The following is a 21,166-nucleotide window of genomic DNA, read 5'->3' as shown; positions in this document are numbered from 1 at the left end:
GAGGGATGTGTGTGCATTGGTGTGTAAATACGGGTATAGCTAGATGTGTAGAGATATACACAGGCACACACACTTATAAGGAGATAAGAAGAAACAAGAAAATGGACATTTTCATCCCAAAGTACCCAACCTTTGCCACTGTTGGAAACAGGAAGCATACTAGACAAGTTATTGACTTGTTCCCGCGTAGCTATTCATATGTGCATAAATAGTTGAATGAAAGCTTTTGAAGTGAATTCTCTATCAAGTTAAATGTGTGTGGGCTTACAAAAAAAAAAAACCAAACAAAAAAAACCCCCAAAAACCCCAAACCAAAAAGGGTTTCCCTTTCCCAAAATAGGGGAGAGGTGATCTAAGAAAGTTTTGATTATGCAGAATACAATGAGTTAAAGAAATTTAAGAAGATCAGATTGAGATGCTTCAGCTGGGTGGAGCTGACAGGAGAAAGCATGGAAATTGTCACAAATCCACTGTGCAGTTTCATTACACAGTTTCTTATACAACTTTTAACATGACCTCCAGTGAAGATTTTGGGACGCACCACAAGGGAAAAACTGAAAAAGGGTTGTCTCATTAGAGTTCTTACTCCACCCCATATAAAATTTAATCTTTTTTTCTTTTAGAACTTCCTGGATTGTATTGATTGCTATTGTTACCTGATGCTTTTACATTCGTATCTTGACAGGTCAAAGCTGTAAACTTGAATTTCCCCATTTGGTTTGATAGTCGAGCTTGATAGTTACACATTCTTATTTTTGCATTAATGTTCATCACAATCCCAGCAGGAGTTTTAACAGTTCCTTATGTGAAGAAACGTTCTAGAGCAGTCCTACTTGTTGTCTGGAGGACTTTACTCTCTGAACTGATGCATCTAAATTCTGCTAGATTATTGCAGACACTAGAGCATGGTAGTCTAATGGTCTAGGTCCTTTCCATTGGAGACTTCATAGTCTGTTTCTCACATGCAAGACATGTGGGTGTAGGGATTGAAAATAGATGGGCAAGAAGCTTTGGGAATCTTTCTGTATTTAATATAGTTTACCATGTAAACTCAAAGTAGTTTATTTAATATACGTATAGTTTATTTAGTGCACTTCTAGTGTAGTTTACAGGGTGGAAACTAGGGGAACAGTAGCACAGATGACCAGCTAACGAACAGGCTGAGCACCAGCAGGCTTGGTATGGACCATAGTTTGGGAACAGATGATCTAGCGTTTTTGTTCTGGCATTCCTTTGGCTGATGTTCCTTGAAGCACTGGCAGCTTTCATGCAGCTTAACATTAGTTTCCATAAAACAGGAACATTTCTGCAGGACTTAAAAGAGAAGGAATACGTGGGAACCTCTTTACAGCTATGAAGCATTTCACAGCATTAACAGGGAGCTGCAGAGCCACTGTAACTGAATTTTTATAACCTGCTGTAAAATTGCATGGACATTTTCTTCTTTTTTAGAAAAAAGCATTAAGATTTGTCATGCTGTTACATGGCTATTCAGTTCTTGTTCATTTTTGTTAATAGGGAGCAATTGAAAGGCCAGAAAAAGCTGAATGCAAGGCCAAAAAAAGCAGGAGAGGGAAGGGAGGGGATGCCAAGTCTGAATGTAAAGCTCGAAGGCATTACTTTCAGGAGGCATGAGCTACCTAGATGTGGCATACACTTGTGTTCAGCACCTAGCTGTGAGACCTCGTGGATGCCTATGTTTTGTAGCCAACCTAGCAATAATTTGGACATTCTGAGCTTAAGCAAGATGGAATAATGTGACACTGCTTTTTTAGTAAAAGCTTTATTCAGAACGTACCTGAAGTTTAATGTGACAGTTCATAATAATGACAGAAAAAGCAATCAGGCCTTCTTTTTCTCATTGCTGTGGAGAAGTAGCTTTGATAATACACATGCCGCAGCAGTACCAGCCTGCTCCCCATTTGGCAGTTACGGGAACAGAGCTGAGGAGCAGCAAAGGAAGAGGCTGGTTTAGTCATAAAGTATTTGTATTCTTTGGGAGTCTTAGATGTGTTTTTGTCTCAGCTAAGTAGGCCAAGCGAAGTGCAGTGTCCCCTGAGCTTTCTGAATGCCTGCTGTAGTAGCGATGTGCCAAAAAGGCCAGGTTATGGATGGATGCAGCCCTGGAGAGTCTAAATTTAGTCAGCAGCTCCTCTGGTAATTCAGTTTTGACAACTCGAGAGAAAATCTGTCTGAGCATCTCAAAGCAATACAATTCTCTTTGCTTTAGGTGAGTGTCGTTTTGTCGGGTTTTGGTCTCTGGGTTTGACTTCCTGCAAGGCTGCTAACCTGAATGTGAAATGTATCATCCATGGTTTTAATTGAAGGCATAGTGTACTGCCTTTAGGTGGGCTTGAGACCTGCGAGCATTTAATTTGATACATGAATGAAAAATAATAGAAAACAACTAAGTGGATTTAATGTCACCAGATCCCATGTGCAACACCCATAGGCTCGGGGAATAGGAGTTTCAGATGAATTATGTCACTAGTTGTTTCTTAGGAGTCATGCTATTTTTATAATCAATGCACAGTGGCTCCTTAAAAAGAATTCTGCCTAAACAGCTTATAACTGAATTTTCTTTACTAAGGCTGTTTTTCATCTATAGGGAATACCAAGTGAACATGTTACAGGGCTTTTCATGAGTGTTTGGCTGCTATGTGAGAGTATATTCAAAATAAGAGTCAGGCAGGACACTACAGAGGGCTTCCATATGAATTAAAAGGAAACAACACAAAGCATACAAGCTATATAAATTATGAACAAGGAAGCTAGAAATGGTCAGTGTATATAGGAAGGAAAGTGCAGCCTGAAGTGAGGTGTAATTTCTGGTTTAGCTATGCTTGTGTGATCCTTTGAGGTTAAGGAGATACAGAATCTTTTCTCCTTTCTCCTGCACTTGAAAATTCTCAGTAGAATTATAAACTTGCAAATTGCCTGGCCTCCAGCGCATACAGGCCTTCCGTCTTTCAGGATTTGTGTGCAAGGATCAAGGATTAAATGCGGGGTGGGTTTTTTCCCCTTGTTTTTAATACATGACCATATTATAAAGAGAGCATGTGGTTTGGCATTTGCATGTTTTAGCCTCTGATGCTCTCTCTGCAGATGCCCTGAGTGTTGCCACAGGGAATTTTTCATGTGGTGACTGCTGTAGCCAGTACCATATCTCAGCTGGTGGTCCTCCTGTGAAAATACGTAGTCCCTCTATACATACATTTTGTTGGCAGTCCACCAACCTGATCTCAGAGGAAGGCAGGCAGTGTGGTGGCAGGGCAAGTGTCAGTCTTCGTCTGACTTTGTGTTGCCTCCCTGACTCAGGATTTGCGGAAGAGCTCCATCACAAGCCTCGGCAGGCTGTTGTCCTTCGTGACCGGTGTTGTGCAGGGAGGAGATTCTTTCCTGGCTTGCGGATAGCACCCGAGGTGTTCTCCTTCCTGGGACTGCTCCTTGGGGCTGTGTGCTGTGAGGCTGGTAACCAGCCCCTGGGCCCGGCAGTGCACGTTGGTGAGGTGGCCATGGTGCCTGCAGCACCAGCCAGCCTCGGCACTCTCGGCAGCAGCATGCCGGGCACGCTGCCTCTGGGCAGCCCTCTGTGGGAGAGGGAGCTTCTCTCCTGCGCTCAGCAAAGATCTTTGAGCAGGGCGGAGGTGACTGGAGAAGAAGGGTACTGGCCAGGCAGAGAGACATTGAAGAAGGACTTTTATTTCTGCATGTCATTTGTGTACATACATGCAAACCAGGTGTATTCTGTGGCTGCATAGGATTTGTTTTTTCCCTATCTCAGAAGGTGTTTTGCTTGGTGCCTGCATTAACCCGTAACTTCCTGCCTGCTAACATCTGCATTATAGGACCGTGTTGGGAGCATTTGGTGTCAGCGTAACTTCTGTGCAACCCGGTGTGTTAAAGCTGAAGTGTGTTTCAACATCGATGGTTTTGGGTTTTTCCCAGTTTGCAGCCTTGCAAAGGCTGGGTCTCTAGAGCAAGTTGGATACATGAGTAAAACATGGGTTGGTCCCATTTGTGCTCTGTAACCAAGCCATGTTTCAAGGAACTGGCATGTTGTCCTGAGGTCGTGCAACACTGATGATGCTCAGTGTCAATGACTCTCTAATGACTTCCATATGATGTTTAGGATTAGAGGGATACAATGGATGTTAATGATTTGATTTAAGATCATTTCCAAAACTTTCTGAGAGCGCTTGCAAAGGAGTATCATGAGATTTGCAGCCAGCAATTTTTTTTTTTTTAAATGTCACTCATTAAGAATTCAGGAGGAATAGAACTTAAGGTTGCTACTTTTTTCGAATTACTATTTAATTACTTGTAGCACTCCCTTGTAGCCAGTTGCTTGATCTCCCCCCCTTTTTAAAGAGCTTGTTAGATTTTTACATGCTGCTTTTTCTTAGGCACGATGAGTTGCACAGCTTTTTAAGTTAAATGGGAACTGTTTTCTGAAATTATTCTCATTTTCTATTTAAAATTTAATGAATTCCAAAATACATTATTGCTAAAAATTAAGTAATAAAAATCCTTCTGCATATAATTTATGAGCAGCTTAACAATTTACATATTTAAGAAAAAGATAACACAAGTTAACACAGGGGAAACCTCCCTGCAATATGCATATTTTAAATTATCAGTGGATATTCTGGATTATGTTGCACAAATGCCCCACCTGTGTGGAACAGAACTTTCTGAAGCAGATGTCATCTAGATGCAGGTATCTCAGTTGACCATTGGTAGAGCTGGTAGGAGGCACATAGTTCTTGTAGGCTGCTTTCTGTGGTGGCAGCATTGCTTTCAGAAGCTCCCATCTGTATGCAGGCAATCACTCTGCCCTCGCTGAAGCAGCTGTGCTCTTGCAACTGTGCAGGAGTGTAGGGCTACACTCTAATCTGCATAATTTTTATTTTTTCCTTAAGTGCCCTCCAAGATTGTTGCTAGGGAGGGTGAAACTCAGATCAGAGTGGCTTCATTGATGCACAGCCCCATAAACACTTGCTTCTCTACAACTAAGCCGGCAGTAAATTGATGCGGGCTTGAACATTCACTGGGAAATGGGCTGAAAGTTCTTAAATTGGGTTTTTTTTAATTGGAGATATAGAATTGTATTGACCTGTATCCTAGGCCACATAGGTGCTGCTGGAAATAAAAATAGCAGAATTGGAAGGCTATGATTTCTGATGGAGTGCTCAGCATGAATTGTGCTGTTTCTTAAACATGTGTCTGTATGTAACAGAACTTTATGCTTACAGACATGACCAGTTTTTTTAAAAAAATCCTTGAGTGGCATAACAGAACAGCTGTATTTGAAATCTAAATTAAAATCTATATTCTGATGTCTTAAGTCAAAAACCTACTACTGTTACCTACCTTAACATCACTCCTAAGGAAGCAGTTCTAGGAAGCCTGAGGTAAAAGGCAAGCCCTAAGTGCTGCTGTACTGTAAACAATTATTGCTGCCATCTGTGGGGTTTCTTTCCCCTTCTCTTCTCAAAACTATTAGGTCATGCATGCTTTTTGCAAGTTACTGCCTTATTTTGTTGTTGTGATCCCAGCAACAGAAATACCAGGTGCGTGCAGTTTCCCATCAGTGTTAACAACCATTGCTCTAGTGAACTGAAGTACTGATGACTAATACATACACAAATCATCCTGTATTTTCCAAATGCATGGACAGATTATTGCAGATTTGGAGGGAACAAATAATTTGACGGGATTTGTATCTAATGGGACAGAATTTATGTTTTTAGATTATCTGAAATAATTTCCTTAAAGCAAAAAAACCCCCAAAAAACCAAAACCAACATTATAATTACAGAAAAAGATATAGTCAGCCTTTTTCCCAAATGGGAGTTTTCAAAAATTGTCTACATGAAAATCAAACTGAGGCCTGGTTAAAAAGGTTTAAACTTGACTTGCATGCTATTTTAGAACAAAATTCTCACTAAGCATATATAGTAAATTTCTAGTGTAGCACTTAGCTCCTTTTGCTGTGGTTTGGACACCAGAAGTAAAATAAAGCCCCTGCCCCCAAGACAGACCTGTCTTTTCATGGGCCCTTTGCATTCCCATGTTGGCTGGTATGGTTTTATGTGACTTTCTGGGATCTTGCTCCCACACACTTGCATGGATGAAGTGGGAGGGACAGAGTCTTCTGACACTCGATACGAGGAATTGACCTAACTTCTATTTGGGACGAATATCAACTTGGCAATACCTGAGCTTGTATTAGAGTATTTCTACTAAACACTGCATTAGTATGTAAAGTGCTAGCTACAGAAGATTTAAAAAGTTAGTTTGCAAGTAATATTTTCATTTTTCTTTATAAATACATAAACATAAATGCTAAAAGACCCAAGGATCTAATCTTGCTCTCCACTGAAATCTAGGTTTACTGAGCAGTAAACACTTGTAGCATACAGGATTCTCTTGTCTTCATTATCTCCTTTAATTTCCTTGTGCTTTAAATAGCCAGAAGCAGAAGTATGTTTGATTATCAAGAAAATGCTTGTTTGCATTTGTGGATTCATCAGCCTCCAGATCCGAAGAGGAGAAAGGAGAAAAAACAAAGATCTGTAATGATGCAGAATGCATATGCTTCAGAGCAGAGTCAGTCAGTATGGGCAGTCTGGGAAGGACGCATAGAAAGAAGCAGGGAAAGAAAAGTATAGGACAAAAGAGAGTTAGGCATTACTGCAAGGGGGCCTAGTGAGAGGTTATCTACAATGCTGAAAATGTAAGAATACTCTGATTTTATGGACTTAGTAGAAATTTTCAGCTTTGCCACTGCATGTGGCAAAACCCTTCAATTGTAATAGCCTTAAACGACCACCTTTTCCATTCTCAGTTCGTTCTGTGTCTTAATTCTGCCTCAGCATCCCTTCCCCTCCTCTGGCAGCTGCCTGCCTGCCCAGCCCCGCAGGTGCAGTGCCCTCCCTGCGTTTGCTGCCTGCTCTGCCCTCAGCCGGGTGTGGGGAGCCCAGCAAATGCCCGCAACACCCTGATGCTGCTGAGCTTTCTGCTGGTTAATCGGGGCAAAAGCAGCGGCTGCTGGGGGCGTGATCAGCGCGGCCATGATTGCACGTTGGGTTTGGAGTCTGGCCTGTAAATATCTTCTGTGACAAATGGCTGCGTGGATATTCTAGATCAAAACACAAAAGGACTTTTAGCCAGTGATTCAGTATTGCTTGTTAGCTAATACAGGGTGAGAGGTTTTTAGCATTGATCCCTTTTCTGCAGTGTTACCAGCTGTAGTTTTAATCTTTCATTGGAGTAGATTCTGGATTATTTCTGGTTTTGTGTGTATGTGCATGTTTATGCATATAAAAGTTTTTTGGTCATAGAGACAGATTTATTGTGAGAGTCATTCTGGACAGGTAGTACGTTTTCACTCCTCTGTAAAGATTTGTTAAGGTTTTAGGGGTGGGGTTTTTTTGGAATTCAGGTTTTTGGTGGTTTTTTTTCTGAGAAAACATAGGGAAATTTTTAGATCCTGAATAAAATATAGTGGCATAAAAATCCTTTTGTCCATGTAAAATATGCAAGAGATAGGTCACAAGCCACGATGTCATTAACTCTACTGCCATTTTCTTTACATTTTGTTAAAAATATTCCTTTCCCGTGCACCCACACTGAAGCATCAGTTGTATAGTAAACTACATAGGCCTAAAGTGCTGCCCACTGCAGAGGACTGCATGTCTATATGCTGTGGCTGCGAGGTAAAGGCATTGCAGTCTTGCATCACTTAAGTAGGACTGCTCTTTCTGCTGCCTCCAGGAAACCTAAGCCACGGGCAGTGTAGAAAGTAGCGTCCGCATTCTGCTGTGCATTTGTCACATTCAAATGCAATGTGACAGCTACAAGCTTTAGGGGGTAAAATTTTTAAATTATAAATAAATACGTATATAATATTAAATACGTACATAACCTCCATGTCCAAAATCAGCTAGTCCCAGTTGACTTGTGATATATTTACTTTCTCCTGTCGTTGTGGTAGTTAGGTCTCTGCCTTTTGGGAGTTGGGAAGAGTTTCCTCTTTGTAGTTCACGGTGTTCAGCTCAGCCCATGCTTGTATGTTGCTTCTGTACTTCAGGAAGGAGCATTTTAATGAATTGTGTTTGCCAATGTAATAAAATCCTCCTGTTGGGGAAATGGCCCAGCAGCCAGCTTCGATGCTGTGTCAGAGAGCAGGTTCGTGCTGTCATGTGGATGTAGTCCAGCGTTTTTTGCCCTCCAGTGTTGTGCAGACCCAGGACCACCCCCTGGCTGGCAGACGCACAGAAACAACTGCCAGCAGGATGGGAAGAAAACACAAGGAAATACCGTAACTAGAGTCTTAAACCTAGGAAGACTCTGTCTAAAGGCATGCAGAAGGAATTTGCATTACCAGCAGAAGGAGAAAATCTCATGTGAACACTTTGGGTTTCTAGTTTTCTAAAAGGATCTAGATGAAAGGTTGCACAGTGCATTTTCAAAGCCTCTAGGCAATTACTTGGATATCAGAGTAAAGCTTATAATTGGGGTATGGGGAGGATGAAAGGACAGAGTTAGGAACAAATTCCATTTATAACATTAAATGATTGCATAATAATCCTTTTGCATGAAATTAAGTAGTAATGAATGTAGTCAAGTCATGCATTACCTGTATATCCGTCCTTTTAATTGTAATGTCATTTTTCTTTTGCCACGTATTTACCAGTTCTCTTGCTAAGGATGAGTTTTGAATAACTAATTGTGTTTCTATAGCTTTCTATAAGAGATGCAAATTTGTCATCCGATGTTTGTAACCTGCCAGAAGGCTCCTTCACCTTTAGGGATTATTTTACTTTGATTCCTAATCATAACAAAATCATTGCAAACAGCTAAGCACAAGCTTGGAAAATCAGATATATTTTTAATAACTTTTTTCTCCCACAAAGGTTGGCAACATGAAGATCATTACTTTTTTTTTTTTTTAAGTGGCAGCAGTTTTCAGCATTAAAGCTTGATCTTGGTAAGGCCCTTAGCAAAACCTCCTTCAATATTTTGGGAAGCTTTTTTCAACTCCACTCTTCAACTCTGCTTCTCTTTTGGGGAAGTTACAAGCTCTGTAACGCTTCATATGATGGTTGAGTGGATACAGAGAATGAGATACTATCTCATGCATAAAGTTGGTCCTGTCAAAACAGATGCATACCCATGGAGAAAAATGTCTTAAGTTTAAGTTATTGTTGTGTCTCCTGTACAACTGGGCAAGCCAAGAGTCCGCTTTGTTAATTTGGTTTTGGTATGAGCACTGAGCAGAATTATTTTTTGATAAAAATCATTGTTGTTGATACTGGGCTGAACTGTTAGGTGAGATCTGGACACTTGTTTGTCAAGACTGATCTGCATTAAATGCACAATAGTCCTTTTTGTGGAAGTGAAATTGAACTTGTCAGGAGTAACCATGCGATCACTTCCCTGCCCGGTATGCGCAAACGCAGGGGCTGCACTGCACACTCCATAGCCCTCTGCTCCAGAAATGAACTTCACTGAACCTTTACTAAGTAGAAAGCATTTTGTAGAAAACTCTATTCTGAAGAACTGAAATTGGTTTTCCTCTGATTTCCTCAAACATTTTCATCCTTTATTTCTAAACACTTGAGTGTGTCAACAGTAAAGACTTATTTGGCAAATGGCGGTGACAGCATGATGATGTAGGAGGAAGCTCCCTGCATACGAGAAAAGGCTGGAGAGGTTACCAGTTCTCAGTACACTGTTCAGAAATTTTTCCAGGTACTTGCCACTGTGTGCTGGATGAGTTACACACACAGAGGCATGCACCCCCCTACCTACTACTGTCTAAGTTCGGAGAGCCCTCAAGGTTGAACTTAGAAAACCTTATTGTTTTGAGTGAGAACTGAAGCTGGCAGCCCAGCTTCTGAAACCTATGGGCAGACTACCCTGAACTCTGCTTATTTAAATGTTTTACTTGGGAGATGAAAATCAGTAAGGCTGTCTCTTTTAGAGGGGTAGGAACTAACATGTTTTAAGAAGCTGGAACTTCACAATTACTTTTTTTTTAATCACGATTTGATACAATCTTAAGTGATTGCCTTGGACTTGACTGGCATTCAGCTACAAGTGCCAGAAAAGAGATGATCTTGGTTGAATTTAGGGGGCTGTGAGGATTGAGTGGAGCTTGTTTAAGAGATTCCCATTTGGACTGTGATCTCATTGTATGGACAGTTCTAGTGTGTGTAGGGACTCCCAAGAAAATCCATTTTAAATAGAAGAAAGATTTACTTTGCGTTAGTCATGGTGGCTCTTCTTTCATAATGAACACAATTCATTATGCATCCAGAGTGAATGGAAAAACCCCACATAGTACGTCACACTGCTCAATGTACATTAGACAAGTGCATCTTGGGTGCATAGTGTTAGGTTGAATTACAGCAGGGACTTATTCAGCTCAGTTGCTTTCTGCTAATGACATTAAATGCCATTTGGTCTTAGGTGGTTGCATCTGGATTAACACCAATGCATTCTCTTGTTATAGGAGCAGCTTACTGCCAGTTCATGGACATGTTGTTCCCAGGGTGCATTAGCTTGAAGAAAGTAAAGTTTCAAGCAAAGCTGGAGCATGAATACATTCACAATTTCAAACTTCTGCAAGCGTCATTTAAAAGGATGAATGTGGATAAGGTAGGCGTTCTGTATTTGTATGTCAATCGCCACAGATTTCAAGAGTTGTATAAACTGGTAAGATCAATAAATAGGGGAAATAAACTACAAAATACTTAAAGTCCACTTTTTCAACTTTCGGACTGAAAGCTGGAGTTAAAAGTTGTATGTGAAGATGATGTTCTTGATCTTTCTTTATCTGAAAGAGGGTATTTAGGCATGAAGGAGAAAATTTGGCATGCTCCATTTAGGTACAAACTGAAAATTGAGTCCATGTGTCCTCTGAGGAACTTTGCAGCCTAACTCATTGTATCTTAATATCAGCGACCCTTTTGATAAAATACCATGTGTTAGAAATTCTGTACCATCAGTGAACCTTAATTTTAGATACAGTAAAATTATTGGTGACCTGAATTTCCAACAAAATAACTTGGAAATATGCTGTTCCCATAAGCATTCCATGTTTCTTGTCCAAAACAGGGTTTAAGGAATTTAAATTACTCAAGAGCTGGAATAATTTACCTAGTGAATCAATAAGTTGGACAGCACATGTGATCTTGTAAAGCTAAGAATGGAAGTCTCTTAGAAAATGGCTTGTTCAACCATAAGGTATTGGTTTGTGCTTGAATATGAGAGTCTGATGGACTCACCAATGTAGTTTTAGTTTTATACAGATGCAGTACCTGTATACCATTTCATGGTTCTGCTCTGGTTTTAGCGTTTCCTGAAATGTAAACAGTCTTAATCGAGAGTCCTGTAACACTTTTTTATAAAGCACTGGAAAGCCCTCATTGTTTCCTGAAATGTTGTGGATGCTTCTGTTTACACTGTGATTTGCTAGTGAAATATTGGAAAGCCTAATAAAGTTAATGTTATCAGTTTTTCTGTTGGCAGCAAACTTACTATACCATCTCAGTGTAAAATTAAGATACAGGTGGAACTACCTGAAAGGACATGCTAAATGCCACGTTAATCCTTCTAGGAATATCACAGACTTATAAAATGCTGCACATACGGCTTAACCTTGAAGAAGAAATGGAAATTGCAGTGGTTTTTGGTACCCTTTTTCCAGATGAAAATTGAATGCATTGAGGAGACATTAAGATCCATCTAACTTGACCTTTTTAATCAGCTGCATGAACTAAGCAAAGCAGGGCAACCCTCCTTCTGCAGCTGTTCTTTGTGTCTGCCCACAGTGCCTGGGAAGCTTGAGCAATGTTATATTGGTCCAAGACACCTTTTGGAGCTTTCATTTCTGTGAAGATTTTGCAGGACGTGGATATGGAGACAGCCTCATAACCTTTATTTTGTTTTGCTAAAACATTATAGGCATCTTTTTTTCAACTTCTGCATGTCCACAAACTGTTCCATGTATAGCTATATATGGAATGGAAAAAAAATTACAAGGTTAAAACCTCAGGGTTAGTTTGTATGATGAACATGTACTACCAAAATGTAGGTTGGTTTGAACTTCAGCATGTCTTGGAAAAAGCTGCTGGGTTTTTGTAGTTCAAACAGTGAGACAGAGAGCAAGAAACTACCATCTGGACCTTTTGAAGAGTTGTTCATTTTTAGTATGCCAAACTGTAGCACGTCCATTGAAAACAGAAATCCCTAGTTAGCTGAATATAGTGCTGCTCCCAGAGCAGCTTTATTCATCATGGCTGTCACTGCAATAAGAAAGGAGTAACCCTGGAAGAGCAATTACAGAGGCTCAGATACACCCACTTTATAGCCACTTCAAAGGCTGTGACTTTGTTTTATTTTGATTCTATTTCTTATTAAGAGCACTTGCAAGTCCACCATAATCCCCTTTCTTTTAGGAAGCAAACAATGGGAGAGGAATATATGCTGATATAGTCAGTAGACTTTTTTCCCAAATAAGTGTGTGATGTAATTTTTAAATTTAAAAATGGCAGTGATATGTTATTGAGACCTTTCTTCTACCTTTCAGGTAATTCCCGTGGAAAAACTGGTCAAAGGGCGCTTCCAAGACAACTTAGATTTCATTCAATGGTTTAAGAAGTTCTTTGATGCTAACTATGATGGGAAGGAGTATGATCCTGTGGAAGCTCGACAAGGCCAAGATGCTATTCCTCCACCAGATCCTGGTGAACAGATCTTCAATCTGCCCAAAAAGTCTCACCATGCAAACTCTCCGACTGCAGGTATATTGCATCTTAAAGAATTCAGTTTCTGTCTCTGAAGACAATTATAAACTGTGTTATATATTACATAAATACTAGTTTCCTCATGTGTGTGGGTCATTCTTTTTGACTTGTTGTAGGCCTAGCATCTGAGACAGAAGTTAACACCTTGTGGTGCGCTCTAGTTTGGCCCAACCTATCAAACATGGGGTCTCCTCCACTGAACCCTTGATATAAACAATGCAGATTCTAGTGATGTCTGATGGTGAACGCAAAGGCATTTAACCTTCTTATTGCTGAGTGTGGTATGTGTAAGTGTATTCAAGAACATTAAATGGAGTGTGTTCCCCTCTCGCACCTCCACCATTACAGGAAATTGCTAGCACAGGCTGATTTCTTTTTTTATTTTTTGTGGTATGTGAAATGTTTCCAAATCTTAAGGGCTGACCAGAAGGAAAAAATTAATTGATCAGTGGCTTTATGTGCTTTTTGTTCAGGGACACTAGTCCTCTTAAGTGAACAACATACAACTGTTGCTCTTTCTTGAAGATACCTGTCTTCTAACTTTTAATTTTGTGTTTGTACTGGGTTTTGCTAGGATAGAGTTAACCTTCTTCACAGGAGATTGTATGGTACTGTTTTTCATTTTTGTGACTAGAACGGTATTGGTAAGACGTGGATGTTTTAGTTATGGCTGATGGGTGCTTACACAGTGTCAAGAACTTTTCTCTTTCTCACATTGCCTTGCCAGCAAGCAAGCTGGAGGTGCACAAGAAACTTGGAGGGAACACAGTTGGGACAGCTGACCAAAGAGGTATCCCAGACGATATCATGTCATGCTCAGCAATAAAAGCTGGGGGAAGGAGGAGGAAGGGTGGGGGGATGTTTGGGGTCGTGGTGCTTGTCTTTGCAAGTAACCATTACATGTGACTGAGCCCTGCTTTCCTGGGGATGGCTGAACACTTGCCTGACAGTGGGAAGTGATGAGTGAATGTTTTATCTTGTTTTGCTTGTGTGCGTGGCTTTTGCGTTACATAATAAACTGTCTTTATCTCAACAAGTGAATTCTTCTCACTTTTACCCTTCCGACTCTCTCCTCCATCCCACCAGGGGACAGAGAGTGGGCAGCTGTGGGGGGCTCAGCTGCCTACTGGGGTTAAACCACAACAGTGTTCCTGGAACAGGCCAAAGAACTAAGCCTGATCTTTGGTGTTTATATAATATGGGCATGACTGGTCACTAAGCAGATGCCATTTTTTGATAACTGAGAGTTAAGCGAACAGGAGAGTAGCTAATATTTCTTTAAAAAAGTGATCACTGCTCAAGTGTTACTGGGGTTGATTTGCCTGTACAGATATAGATTTGTGCAAACAAAAACATAGGTGCATGCACACACAATTCTTTTATTGGTTTGTCCCGAGTGAGTTTACCTTATTCATACTAACCCATTCCTCAAATAAGGGTTAATTTTCATTTTACTTAAATCTGTTACCTGTCTTCTCACGGGCTGAGATATGCACCAGTGCTGGTAAGGGGAAGGGGCAGGTATCAGGTGCCCTTAGTTTTAGGCTGGCTTATGCTCTGGATCATACCCAGAGTTCTGCTTTGATCACTTCTGACGTCCAAGTGGGGCTTACTTGGCCAGCTGCCTTCAGCTCATTAGTGCTTCCAGGAAACTGAGCACCTAATAGCAGGCCAGAGCTGCTTTGGGCTTCTAAAGCTTGTCTGCATCTTTGTTTTGCACCATCTTGTGTCTGAACTTTTGAATTTCAGGGCCTGGTACACTATAATTTCCCACGTGATGTCTTGTACTCCCTTTGAAAACAAAAAAACCCCGAGTGCTAATGTCACGATGTTGTCCAACTGAGAAACTGGAAAAGACGCTTTTATTAAATACAGACTTTACCACGCTTGTTAATTCTTCTTGCAGATGATCTGTTTTTGCCAAAGTCACAAATGTGCTATCCAAAGTAGAGCTGTGGAGATGACAATTCTAGAAAAATAGAATAGCTACTGGAGTGGAACCATCTAGCTGATACGGAGGATAATGCAGTGATCTTGTGTGGTGTCACTGGTTGTACGAAGAGCATGTCCTGTACCTTCCCAGCCCATGTATGGAATAGGAAAACAGAGATAGTGTGATGAGTTTTGGTAAGGTCTTGTGGCTATGAGAGTTAGCTTTTTCATGGAAAGCTTCCATCGCTCTTAAGTATAGTCCAGAAGTATGACAGGCAGGATGCCATTTTAATTTCTGTTGAGCTGAGGAGGGGGCGTGTGGATATTTCATGATGCTAGGTGAAATGAGAGTTCTGGCTTGTATTGCTGCTTGTGTTTTAGAACTAGGGCTATTTCAGTTAGGTGTCAGTCATTCGAAGGTTTATGCAGTTTCTGGGTGAGCAGGTATTTGTTTTGCTGATGTATTGAGCCTGTGTGCCTGGCCTGCCCACACCCTGTAGCCTGGTCACTTGAAAGGATGGGAGTCCTTACGGGGTGCTTGCTGGCAGAGAGAGGACACTGGGAGGAGTGCCGTATGCATCTGCGAGCTTGTGTGTGCCTCATCTTCTGCCATTTCGGAGTAAATTGAGATGATGTGGAAGTAAGTCCTGGGTAGCTGGGAAATTGCCATAAAAGATGTGCTTCTGTACCTCTGCCTTGTGCACCTGCGTGCTTAGCTGGAAATGAAGGCGTATTCATTACGGTTGTTATAGGAACTGTAATATGCCCATGTGAGCAAAGCAAGGTTAGCCATTTATATGAAAAGGGCAAAAAAAGAGAAGGCCTCGTGAGTTCCCCTGCAGCATGTTAAGAATTCCCTGCCCCATCTGGAGCTTTGTCTTCCTTGATGTTACAGACTCCGAGAGAGTATGTGCCCGTGAGTAAGTACAACATCAGGTGGCATAGTTTAAATTGCTACCTATGGCTTTTATGTTGTTCTTTTGTTCTACTTTCCTGAGTCTTCAGTGAAATGGCTGAGGTTTTGGGCACGGCTGTACTTCCATTGACTTTGTTGTGGGAGCAATAAACATTGTGGGCTGCTGATGCAATAACCTCTTACACCAATGCAGCAAGCATTTGCCAGCATCTGTAGCCACTCACCTCGGGTTTTGTACATTTTCTTTTTTTATGTCATTTTTAATTTGTGTGATTTGCTCTACATTAGCACTGAACCTTTGAAATCTTAGTACTGCCTTGTTTCAGTTCATTAACAAAACAAAAAGGAAGCAGTAGTGAGAGAATATAAAGAACCCAGAAGATCTTTCAACATAATCCAAAAGTTTTTAAACAGTGTGCAGTGGACATACCTAAATGTAGACATCTGTTGTTTAGTGTCAGGAGCAAGCACACATATGGAAACACATTCATATTATATTTTTGGTTATGACAGACTCCTAAATATGCCTAGATTGGTCAAATATATACATTTCTAAAGGAATAATTTATTTACCCACTAGCAATATCGTATGTGTTTCAGATGATTCCTGTTGTTCCATGGAATAACTCTTCCAGTGCCCTTTGTCAGAGTTCTGGTTTTGAGTGATTTAGGAGGTGCCGATCTCTTGAATTACTCATCACTTCTTTGTAACACTCACTGTATTTTCAGAGTTAGACTAAGATGTGTCTTTCAGTTAACAAGAAAGTGGTCAAATCCCTAAGGACTTCTCTGAAAGTTTGCCCCAAAAGGTACTGGCATGAGTTAGAATTATGTTTGGTATTTTAATCTGACACTAAAGCTTGACAAGACCTATGGTATCGAGTATCTGCTTTCCATACATATATCTACCTACGTCTCTGCAAATGCAGTGTGGTCTTTATTTCATTTTTTTAAAATGCTTTTAAAACAACCCAAAACTTGAGAAATCTGAAAATGCGTCGTTTTTTGTCGGGAAGCAGGCCAGCAGCCATGGCCTTCCAAAGGCAATCCGACTGAGGAGTCAGTGCAGGTCAAGGATAATGCAGCTCGGAAATGGAAGCGTAAATAGGTCCCTGCAACTAATCTGCTGTGCCACCCTCATGTTGCCTCGTCCCTTCCTTGAGAGACAGAGCCGATTTGTTGCAGAACTGATGGCGGCACAGTGGGTGGATGGCTTTGGCAATACCTGTAGAAGGCTGCTTCTAGAAAGAGTAGGAGCAGCAAGGATCTGCCAGGTAAATGCAGCTCCCTGCTGGGGGAATGAATATGTTTTCATCCTTCGAGGAGCGGAGCCAGCAGCACAGATCACCGCTGCAGGCTCTCTGCCAACAGCACCACAGCTGCTTTTAGATATAATGCCATCTGCCAGCCCTGAGCCGACTTTCGATCTGCAGCCTCTGCTCTTCTCTAATGCAGTGGTAAGCAGCCTACAGATGTAGAGTCAAAATTATGGCAAGGGATTAAAATATTAGGGCTCTGTTGTTTGTACCGGTTCTAATGCTCCCTGTGGAAAACAGCAGAAAAAGCTTCATCTGATCAAATTGAAAATGGTGATCAGGTTGTCAGGGTTTTAGCTTAGTGTCTTACATAAGTATTGCTGTATGTCAGAGCAAATCTCCATGGAGCACTGTTTTGTGTATGGGTGTGGGGTGTCAAAAATGCACAGGTAAAGGACAGCTTAATCATATTAATTATTTACATATAAGCTAAAAATGCAGGAGGTTCTTAGATCTGAAGGCTGTTAGATGTTTTAGCTTGAACTATTCAGTGAGAGCAGGATGACTAAAGCAGAGCTGGAAAATACTGGAGGATCACATGAAGGCTAAAAATACTCATGCTATGACAGGGAAAATAACCAGGGCAGAATGAACTGTTTGTGCACGAATGCTTTATGTATACTGTGCCATTGAAGAGCCAATTGCACAAAAAAAATATACTGATTTTCTTTAGGGAAATGGTATATTCTACTGTGGCAGATGTGCTGTAAATTAATTTTGAGGGATAAAAATACTCAGAAAAAACAGGCTTTATTTTAGCAGCCAGTGATATGATTAGGACTCCTGGGAGGCTAGAGAACTCATGCTAATGATTTTTTTTCTTTGCTTTCCACTAAAACATGCTACCTTTTTCCCCAAGTGGCTGGCAGTTGTTGTTGGTGGTGGTACCCTCTGCTTGCAGTGGTGCGGTGCTTCAGGGCAACGTGGCAGAGCTGGAGATGGAAAATGCCATGGGGCGACAAATTGAAAATGCTTTTGTGTCTGGTTCATACGAGGCCAGGAATTGTACTAGCCGATGGGAACAGCATGTGCAGTGACAGTGCTGGCCTGGGAGGTAGAAAGTGGCTTAGCCTTAATACAGACACACCCCTTCTGCCAACGTGAGGAGAGTTTAATTTTTAAACCCACTGAGCCCAAGAATTTAGACCATGAAGGAGCACTGCTTGCAGTGCAGGAGCCACGGCCTTTTTTCTAGAAAGCAAATTGTGTTTAGAAAAGTGGTGAAAATTGCTGTCTTAATTTTCTGTGTACTATGGGTGCGGTTTGAATGTCTGTGTTGCTCAGATTTTTACATGATCTTTCAAGTTTCAATATGCACTTCTTCCCATGTTTTCTTTCAGATTTTTCCTTTTGAGACTGCTTTCTCCTTACAGCTAAGCAGACAGTTGAATTTTAGAAAACGCATGGTTTTAAGAGCATTTCAAATTTTAAATTGTATCCTTCTGTTAAGCCTATGTGGAATGAATGCTTGCATGCTTGAAGGTGTTTCTAGAGAAGACAGGGGTTTCAGTTAGAACAATTATTAGCTGCCATTAAAATGTTGGTTATTTTAGATCTAAAGAGAAGTCTTCATTTATGCTGGGGAAAAGGCTGTGGGTTAGTTCCCAACTATCAAATCTCCTTCTATTAAAGACAAACTGAAAGAGTCGTGCCATCAACAAAACTTTATCATCTGACAAGTAGACTGCCTGATATGTTCTTGCTTGGATTGCTCTGCTGAAATTTGTAAAAGGTGCTTCAGTTTCAAGTACTTGTACACACTTCTCTGTCAGCTGTCTGGCGGTGATGATCAGCATAGAGCTCATCAGACTGTGCTGTAGCCAGCAGCAGCGGAGGTAGGGAGAGCTGAGGGGGACAGAGGGGTCCTGCCACCCAGGGAAAGTGAGTACCACAGAATAATTAGGCAGTTGCACTGCAGCATGTTGGGATGCTAAAAGTCAAGTCAGATTTTGTCTGAGGTCGTTTCATTCCCATTAAGCATCATTTGTCATCACTTGTGCTATTAAGTATCCCTAAATTGAGCAGTTTCTTCCATCCCGGTGTAGCTGCAACAATAAGTATGTGTGAATATTAATTCTTATACTGTTCTCAGTCATTGATTTTAAGTGGATACAGAGTTTTTCTTTAGCTCATGAAGAAATTGCTAGCTCTGTGGCCTCTTGGTGGGTTTGTTTTTTCTTCTGTGGCATGCATCAGGAATACTAATTTTATGGAATCCTTTAATTTGACTGAAGATAGATGGTGAGTGATTCTCAAATTCCTCTGAAGCAGTGGTCATGTGGACTCAGCCAAGCCTTATGCTTGCTCAGGGCTTCCATTGCTCTCCACACCATCCTCATGCATGTCTACACTGTAATCACACACATGTTTTCTTGGAATCTTACATAAATATTTAACGGTGTATTAATTGCTCATATAGCTTCAAGGAAGATTTCTCCATAAAGAGTAAATAGGTTTCTTGTCTGCAGGACTGCACTTGTGATGTAAAGTGACTGGGAATTCACAGCCTGGCTTTGCTGTACACAAAATCTCTACAGTACCAGCATCCACTGTTTTAAATTGCAGAAGTGTACATCTCTTTGTGAAGCTTACGTCTTTACCAAAAAGAATAGTAACGCTGAAACTGTGGGGGATATATTTAATTATGATGGATTGACTAGTTATTTTTTCTGGAGCACTGCAGATAGAAACCTGTAATGCATTTCAAAGTTGGTTCATCTAACTTACTTCAGTACAACAAAAAAATAATTTGTCTTTCAAATGTGAATTTATTTTTCCCATCTCTGCTAGCGTTACGTGGGGCAGGTACAAAAGTTTATGCAGGTGCTAACTGAAGCAGCTGCAATACTGTTTACAAAAAATTCCAATTGGACCCTGCATTGGTCTAAAGTCAGAGTATGCTGTAACAGAAGTTCTCACAGAACAGTGGAAGTGGGAAGGCACCACCGAGATCATCCTGTCTGACCCTCCTGCTCTAAGCAGAGTCACCTAGAGCTGGTTGCCTAGGACCGTATCGAGTCGAGTTTTGAGTATCTCCAAGGATGGAGACCCCCCAGCCTCTCTGGACTGCTTGTTCAGGTGTTTGATAAACCTTAGGGTGAAGAAGTTTTTTCTTATGTTTAAATGGAATTTCTTGTATTTCCATTTGTGCCCATTGCCTCTTGTCGTTTGACTAAGGGCCACTGAAAGAAGTGTCTCCATCTTCTTTGCAGCCTCCCCTCACGCACGTACAAGAACCCCCTGAAGCTTCTCTTCTCCAGGCTGAACAGTCCCAGCTCTCTCAGCCTTTCCAGTCCCTTAGCCATCTTCATGGCTGTTTGTTGGACTCTTTCCAGTATGCCCATGTCTCTCCTGTGCTGGGGAGCCCAGAACTAGACCCAGCACTCCAGATGTGCCTCATCAGTGCTGAGCAATGGGGGAGAATCACCTCCCCCAGCCTGCTGGCAATGCGCTTCCCAGTGCAGCCCAGGAGGCTGTTGGCATTCCGTGCTGCGAGGCTGCATTGCTGGCTTGTGCTCCTCGTGCTCAACTTGGTGTCCACCACAACCGCCAAGTCCTTTTCTGCCCCACTGCTTCCCAGACTGTTGGCTGCCAGCATGTTCTGGGGCGTGCATGGAGCTGTTCCTTTCCAGGGGCAGGGGTCTGCACTTCTTTCTGAACATCAACAGTGAGTTTGAAAAGGAATTGGTAACGGGTAACATTTATGGTGCTGATTACAATGCAGTTCTCTGTGATCAGTGAGGAGAGCTGGTTATCAGATATTCTTTTATATAAAATATTTGTGTAAATTTTTGTGCTTTCTCAGAATTTGTAAGTGGGTTATAATATAAATATTTTCATGGAAGATATTATTTTGGACAGATTTTAAACTACTTGGATTATATTACAGTCCCTCTGAGCAATGCATTAGGAATTATTCCACAATTGCACTAATTGAGTGCAAAGTCATTATGGTGCTCAACAGCAAAGTCATTAAGTCTACCAAGATCTTTCATCTCCATTTAAATATCTGGCTGTTTCAAGTACTTTGCACTACTCTACCAACCAGCAGCCTTTAATTCTTTTATGAAATTAAGCTTTGTTAGAATGGGAAGCTTACCTCTGAGCTGATTCCAAAACTGATATTTCAAAATAAGTGTGTGGTAAAGCTTGCTTTTTTTTTTTTTTTTTTTTTTTTTTTGCCT

At 41.1% G+C, this 21,166-nt stretch overlaps 1 protein-coding gene across 5 annotated transcripts in view; it reads left to right on the top strand.

Moving 5' to 3' along the window:
• The window catches only part of MAPRE2 (microtubule associated protein RP/EB family member 2), a 99,958-nt gene that overhangs the window by 62,080 nt on the left and 16,712 nt on the right, over nt 1-21,166 (top strand). For all 5 annotated transcript variants that reach the window (XM_056330946.1, XM_056330941.1, XM_056330943.1 and 2 more), the window contains 2 exons: nt 10,523-10,668; nt 12,602-12,815. In XM_056330946.1, the coding sequence (XP_056186921.1) occupies nt 10,523-10,668; nt 12,602-12,815 (360 nt within the window). The remainder of the gene's footprint in view (nt 1-10,522; nt 10,669-12,601; nt 12,816-21,166) is intronic.

The sequence above is a fragment of the Falco biarmicus genome, chromosome 3, assembly GCF_023638135.1.
Source record: "Falco biarmicus isolate bFalBia1 chromosome 3, bFalBia1.pri, whole genome shotgun sequence".
Classification (NCBI taxonomy): Eukaryota; Metazoa; Chordata; class Aves; order Falconiformes; family Falconidae; genus Falco; species Falco biarmicus.
The sequence above is the reverse complement of the archived record's forward strand: the minus strand, read 5'-3'. Positions and strand labels throughout refer to the sequence as shown.